This window comes from Benincasa hispida, chromosome 1, assembly GCF_009727055.1.
Source record: "Benincasa hispida cultivar B227 chromosome 1, ASM972705v1, whole genome shotgun sequence".
Taxonomy (NCBI): Eukaryota; Viridiplantae; Streptophyta; class Magnoliopsida; order Cucurbitales; family Cucurbitaceae; genus Benincasa; species Benincasa hispida.
In genome coordinates, this window is record NC_052349.1 from 15,124,340 (window position 1) to 15,131,482 (window position 7,143).

General features: G+C 33.8%; 1 protein-coding gene across 12 annotated transcripts; it reads right to left on the reverse strand.

The window, feature by feature from the left end:
• Window positions 1–2,028: 2,028 nt before the first annotated feature.
• Window positions 2,029–6,774, reverse strand: LOC120085271 (protein OBERON 2-like). 12 transcript variants are annotated; one of them, XR_005483876.1, is made up of 8 exons: window positions 6,571–6,773; window positions 6,407–6,465; window positions 5,263–5,678; window positions 3,947–4,515; window positions 3,783–3,849; window positions 3,012–3,496; window positions 2,808–2,925; window positions 2,029–2,593 (listed from the first exon to the last, which is right to left on the reverse strand). XR_005483876.1 is itself a non-coding variant. In XM_039041200.1 (6 exons), exons 3-6 carry the CDS (start codon window positions 5,654–5,656, stop codon window positions 3,078–3,080), a joined length of 1,449 nt encoding a protein of 482 aa, XP_038897128.1. In that variant the 5' UTR covers window positions 6,407–6,465; window positions 6,571–6,774; the 3' UTR covers window positions 2,029–3,077. The 12 variants fall into 12 exon arrangements, 5 of the variants coding, with proteins under 5 accessions (XP_038897128.1, XP_038897166.1, XP_038897148.1 ...); XR_005483875.1 differs by having other exon boundaries at window positions 2,029–2,320; window positions 2,476–2,593; window positions 2,808–3,496; XR_005483862.1 differs by having other exon boundaries at window positions 2,029–2,367; window positions 2,476–2,593; window positions 2,808–3,496.
• Window positions 6,775–7,143: the final 369 nt, after the last annotated feature.

Below are 7,143 nucleotides of genomic sequence, written 5' to 3' on the forward strand. Positions count from 1 at the left end.
TTTTCACGCTAGCCTAACATAAAATAAAACCTTCTTTTAAGCCTTATTTTTCTCGTATCTGCCACGTTTAAGTTTGCCAAATTCTTATTCCTAAATCCTAACTGCTTTGCCTATTCTCATTCCTTAGATCTCTTTCCTTTTTCCTTTTTCCTTTTTCCTTTGGATGGTTGACCTGTTTATTTGAGTAATAGATGCCTTCATGCTCTTTGATATCTTTCATCTTTTTTAATCTTTTTCTATGGGTCATGTTTGGTATTGATTTAATAGTGGATGTAAACAGTAGATTTCCCCCTAAGCGTTGAGAATCTTCATTTGTCTTTCTTTCTTTTTCTTTCTTTTTTTTTTTTTTTTTTTTTACCCAAGTGGAGAAATTCAAACATCTTTAACTTTGGTATACCGTACCTGATAATTTTATCGTGAATTCTCGAAATTCTCTAGTTACAAATTTATGGTTTGATTGCATTATTTTGACACTTCTGCAGATATTTTCCTCCCTTTGAAAATAGCTTATTGTGAAATTGGAGAAATTTGACTCTTACCTTGACATAACATATAGATTCTATATTGGAAAAATGAGAGCATTGTGTGTGCCTAAATATACAAGATGACAAACAAAATACAGAAGAGTTAAATTCCATGTAGCTGACCATGTGAATCAAGCATTAATCCAAACTTTCATCATTTTATTGGTTTCGACTGAGAATCGTTTTCGACTTGGGATGATTGCATAGCAGTGGCCTAAAATCCCCTCCCATTATTATGACTAATTATCATGATGTAAAATTTTGGTTCAACATAAAGGTAAATCCTTTTCTACCCATCATCTAAAATAAAATTTTAAAAAGAAAAAAAAGTAGGTTGGGATTTGATTTTGGATTTAAGACATGTAGTATAAGAGTAAGAGGTGGATTTTACAAGTTCCTATTTACATGACATTGATATATAATCAACACATAATCTCATATTTAAGATTATACAAATTTAAGGACTAATAGTTTTCGTTTTCCATCTCATGAAAAATCCTTTTCACTCCGCTTAGTCATATCCCCCTCTAGAGGTATTTGATTGATAGGTTCTATAGGAATTGGACGATCCTATCTGACCAAATACCTAACGACAAACTCCTATCTTCCTTTCATTACAATATTTCTGAACTATGTGAACCAAATACATCAATGAATATTTTGACAAAATCCATTGACCTCATCTTTTCTCACATTGTTTTCATTAATAAAAATGGGAAGAGATTTAGATTTTATTTGTTTTTTTTTTTTTAACAATATCTACAGTGAAAAAATTATATCTTCAACTTTAAAGTTGATAGTACAAATGTTATGTAAATCTCTTATTTGTTTGTTTTTTTTTTTTTTAACAATACCTACAGTTAAAAAATTATACTTTCAACTTCAAAGTTGATAGTACAAATGTTATGTAAAAAGAGATTTAGATCTGTTTTATAAATATAATAGGATCCAATAATCAAGTTAGATCTCTTTATTTTTTATTTTGTAGCGCAACAGTAGATTTCCATGGCTTCATGTTCGGTTAAAGTTTTTAGTTTATCAAATTTAAGAAAAATAAGGAACACATTATGGAGGCATTTTCTTAGCCTTTATTCGGGGCTAACTAACTAATCAAAAGGCCTATAATAGAAATGAAAGAGAGAAAATACCAAAATCTGATCGTTTTTCAAATAGACAGTTTAATTGAAATACACAGTTTAATAAAATTCAATCTATAGATCAATCTCAATCACAAACATAAATGAATTATTTTTTTATCATGTTTACTCAAGCATTTTAAGAACTTAATTTGATTATAATTGAGGTTGTTTATTTTATATTGTCTCTATTTTTTACCATTATTATAAGGTCAATTAGTTACAATATCTGTAACGATAGAGTAATTATGACCGATTAATAATTCTCCCACTATAACAGTAACAATATATATAACACCAACTATGTCATTGTCTAAAGGACAAAAATTATAAAATCATTTACAAGTATATGAAAAAAGTTAAGAGGCTCCACGTAATTTTCAAATATAATTAGGTGCATCATCTTCAGCCACAAACGTAATAAAATATGATCCACTTTTTAAATTATCTGGGATAAATTACATTTGCAGGAAAATAAAGGTGGCGTTAATAACGTCCTCGTCGAGGAGAAAATACTTGCATTATCGCTAGACTCAAAGAACTACAAAAATACATTCGTAAGGATGGAAAAGCCAAAGGACAAAGAAAGGAGCCGACCTTTCTTGTCGTGAACACAGACACACGTCAACAGTAGGTGCAAAAATCATCGTCGTCATCATCCTGATAAAGAAAATGGCGGTTTCACCACATTCCACGAAGCTTCCTTTCTATGCAACAAATGGGATTATGTTTCTTTTTTTTCTTTTTTTCTTTTTCTTTGGGTGGGGGGATATCAAATATGTTCTGGTTTTAGCATTGTAATGAAAAGAAAGTACCTCTCTTCGGCATGTAGTGATAAGAAGTCTGAACCATACAGACTGAATCCCCTACTGAACTCCACAGATGCCATAAAAAGCAATCCGTCAAGCAACCAATGGGGACGCGGAAGTTTATCTGAGAAGAGTTCCAAAATTCTCAGGAGTTCAAATCACAAATAATCGTTTCTCGATTCAAGTGACCGACAACAATCAATGCTTGTTTCTAACTTTAATTTCATCATCCATTCAATATATAAGTAACAAAGACAACAATTAGGAGCAAAGCTGACAGTTTGGTCCAGTAGAGATTATAAAATGCATGGTGTTGAAAATTTGATAGGAAGGCCTACCGTGAAAACTCGTTGCAGAGGGTTAGTTTCCAATGGACCAAAATATCTCTACTCTACATTCCTTCTGGCAACTCCGCAACTGCATGGGTTCAGTATTTTGCTTCCTGAATCCAGCTATCTTCATAAACCAAGTAAAATCTCGATATCATACACTCAGCTTCATGTGAAACCATATGATACACAGTAAAAGCTACAAAAACCCACATAAGGCTAAATGAACCAACAAAGTTCAGTGAAATTTTGTGACATCATATTTTTGTGCCCGTGTCTCTACTCAACATCCAAATCGAAGTCCTCCTTGAGGATATCTTTCGGAGTCATTCCAAATCCATCAGCAACCTTTTCCATTCTCTTAAGTCTCTTTACTTCTCGTTTTATTTGGTCCACTCTGTTTGTTATGGCATTTTGTCCCGTTGATGATGTTTGATGTCTGAGTTCAGTTTGCTCCTTTTCAAGTTGCTGAAAGAGATTATGTAGATAATTTTTATGTAATAGAAGAACTTCTTCTGCTAAATTATACTCGAACTCTTGTGATCTTTTCAGTCCCTGCAAAACCTGATCAATCTCGTCTTCAAGTTTTAGGGATTCAATCCAATGATCGAAAGGGGTGGACATAGTCCATTCTGAGCTTATAGTGGAGTCTGAAGCGTCATGAGAACCTTCTGTAGAATAAGCATTATCAGGTGCATCTGTGCATAAAATAAAAGATCATTCCCTTTTCTTTTTCTTTTTCTTTTTCTTTTTTATAAGAGTATACTACTTAATCATTCTCTTAACAGGCAAGAGTATGGAAGATTGATGGTGTAAATGGCTGTTGAACATACTAAATATTGGGCAGGTTATACATTAACCACTTTAGTGACATTGTTCCTAAGAAGAGTTTGTTCGAGTATGCAGAATAATCAGACACTATATTTAAATGATGAAATCTTTCTCCATAGTTATCAAGGGAGGGATTTGACGAAAAGATATTACCAGTACCATTCGCTGAGCTGTCTGCCTCCATCTTCCCAATCTCTTCCAAGCAAGTCCCAGATTTAAGCTGAAGCAAGCATTCAAAGTCAAATAGCATGGTAAAAGTTCCCAGAGCAACATAGGATATTGTAAAATTATTTAATTGAAGAAAATACCAGTTTTACCTTTTCAATGTTCAATTCGATATGCCTTAACAACTCCTTTGCTCTCATTTTGTGCGAACCACGCAAAATGCAGAAACCAAGGCTCAAGATCTCCTCAATATCATCTCGACAGTCAGCTGATTGATATGACTGCAAAAATCTTTCTACATGTGATACCAAATCCGTTCTAGCATCACAACGTCGACAATAATACTCAGCATCCAATCCAATGCTTCCGCCAACTGTCCCAGCTGTATACGATTTAAGACCACATTTTATATGAGCATGATGTCCACAAATATAACCATCACCCACCATTGCTTTACATTTTATGTAGCTATAACTTTCCTTGGTCGTGTCTATAATCTTGCTGCAAAGTATACAGCAGCAATCACGGCAAAACCGAGGTTCACTGCAGCAAATATCACAGGACATGGATTTAAATGAAGATGGATTATCTGCAACAGATAAACTATAACAGTTCTTATTTCCAGCCTTGCAACCCACTCTACCATTCTGGGACTCGGATGCAGAGCATTCTTCTATCTCTTTTGAGGGTAGAGGGAATGGAATTTGTTTAACTCGAGTACCTAAATAAAATAAAACGGTAAATTAAGGATCTCTAAAGAACAATAGAATAATTATTGAGAAAGCAATCTCTCGACCGTCCCCCCAACACACACACACACCAATAGAAAAGGGTACCCAATCAATGAAAATACGATGTGACCTGACAAATACATACACACATGCTGATTTTATATTAACGATATAGAAATAGTTATCTACAACAATGCTTTTGACAACATGACAGTAGAACTTCAATGAGTCCCACTGAGGTCCAGCCACTTGGTTTCATCTAAACTTTCAAAAATTTCAGAATCTGGAGAGAGTCCTAACCTGTAAAGCTTGTTAGCCATAGCTCAACAAAAATGAAAAAAACCAACGAATAAGATCTAAATACTGATAAGGAAGGGAAAGACAATAGTTTCAGAGACACTGGAACTAAAATATTAGGTGCAATGGTCAACCAAAAGAATTTAACATAAGTTTATGAGTATAGAAACTACCTGTAACAAGAAAGACGAATCTAATGCAACATAAATTCAATGCATTACATAATCATCAGAAGCCTTTTCATTTAAGACAACTATTTCAACGTTAGGAATATTTCAGCTTAAATAGGCATTTCACGTCAACCAACAGAACTGTCATTTCAGATACAAGAGGCGAGACGAGAATGGTAGAACTGAGATATATAATAAATTTAATGAAGCTACAACAGCTAAATTTCTGGTATAAGATGAAAAGAGAATGATAAAATTTACTAAGCTAACCTTGCGCTAAAGATGACTTTTTTGCTGGTATCTTCCAACTGAATGAGGCAAAAAACGCATCAATGTCTGCATTAGGGAACTCAGACTGGATATATCTTTCAACTGAAAGCTTGCTTGCAAAAGCATGCCCTTTACGAGCTGAGTTCTCAGAATTGCCAATACCACGAGGAGAATAAAGGTATCTATCCAGAAAATGGCCAGTTATAGCAACTCTCTTCCCCACCCTCCAACTCCAGTTATCACCAGGATTGGGCCAATTTTCAGGAGCATATGGCAAGCCCTCCCCAGATTCATCTTGAGAAACTGGCCTAAGGTTCAATTCATTTTTATCCGCCCTAGGTTTGAAGCCATTTGTATCCTCAAGAACTACAATCTCCACAGGATCCCCCGACATCTAAAATGGTTGACGAACCAACCTATAAGCATAGGCAATACTTTGTTTTTCATAATGAATATAAGCATAGGCAATGCTATTAACATTCATTATTAGAAACTACCAACTCAAAAGGAAAATCCATATACATATAGCTCCCAATTCTCATGATCAAGTTCCAGAACCAACAAAAGGTATTAAGAGGGAGGGGAAGAGAACAAAAGGAAATGAAAATTATAGGACTATCCGAATATGATACCTGAGAATTGGAAAACTGTGTTTGACAGGTAGGAACGAAATTCATAAATACTCAAAAGATCTGGTTATATTTTTACAAAGTAATTTATCTCGTATAGATTTCATTAAATTTATCGACAATATTTGTTTGATAGATTAATTCGTACTTCAAAATTATTAATTTCTAGTTACAAATGAATACTTGAAATTAAAAAATAAATAAACTAAAGTATCTAACTTATCATGAATTATTTCTAATCTATTTAAGATATTGGTACCCATTAGTAACTTGCAGATGATGCTGATTTCCTTACTAAAGCGCCTCAAAATCACTGGTTTGCAGTTTTTAATGTAGCAAACCGATAGCTTGAACAATTAAGATAATGACCAAGCACGTTCTTTGTTTTCTATTTCTTCTAAATCATGAAATGAAAAATATGAAACTACAAAACCGGCCCTAGATAATTTTCTGCCCCTAGTTCTGCAAAAGAAGATTTGCTATTCAACGAAGATGCACCAGATCATAAAGCTCACCTCGAATGATTTATCCAGAGAACTTTAGGGTTTGCTCTGTCCAGTAATCGTTTCTTAATCTGCAAAACACGGAGGAAAGTAAAGAAATGCAATACAGAAGGGCCTGAAGCGAGAAGTGAATCGAGATTGAAAAGTAACATAATCATAACGAAAACAGGGCTTACATTGTAGAAAAACTTGAAAGAAATGAAAAGGCAGAGAGGTCAAGGAGATGGATTTTTTTCGCGGGAATGAGAAAATGCAGCAGAAGAACGAATACCGAAGCATAGAGAGTCGAGTAAAAGGTTCCTACCGCCGGACAACGGGAAGAGGAAGGAGGCTCGACGCCCTTGATGGACCGGCGAAGTTACTGGACCTGAAGGCCCAATATGATAGGTCCAACTGATAAATGGTTCTTTTTTTTTGTTTTTTTGGTATGGATTTGGGTAACAGATAGTAAAATAAAGAGAAAAATCTAAAAATATATCACTTCTTTATTTTCAAATATGGAATTGTTGATTAATCTAACTTTTTAAATTTTTTCTAATTTTAATTTTGTCCTCTCTTGTCTTGTTTTATTATACATATTTTTCTTCCCTTTCTTTTTTTATTTTCTTTCTTTTCTTCCATTTTTGTTTTTTCATTATTTTTTTTCTTTTCTCCGTTTTTTGCTTCTTCATTTTTTGAATTTTTTATTTTCTTTTCATTCTTCGGTTTTTGCTTCTTCACTTTCTTTTTTTTTTCCTTTCCTTTATCCG

Excerpts from the sequence above, each read along its gene's own strand:
- LOC120085271 (XM_039041200.1), bottom strand. The coding sequence starts at position 5,656 with ATGTCGGGGGATCCTGTGGAGATTGTAGTTCTTGAGGATACAAATGGC. Across the intron at positions 3,850-3,946 it reads TCGAATTGAACATTGAAAAG|CTTAAATCTGGGACTTGCTT; the intron begins GTAAAACTGGTA and ends TGCTTGCTTCAG. Across the intron at positions 3,497-3,782 it reads CAGCTCAGCGAATGGTACTG|ATGCACCTGATAATGCTTAT; the intron begins GTAATATCTTTT and ends TTTTATGCACAG.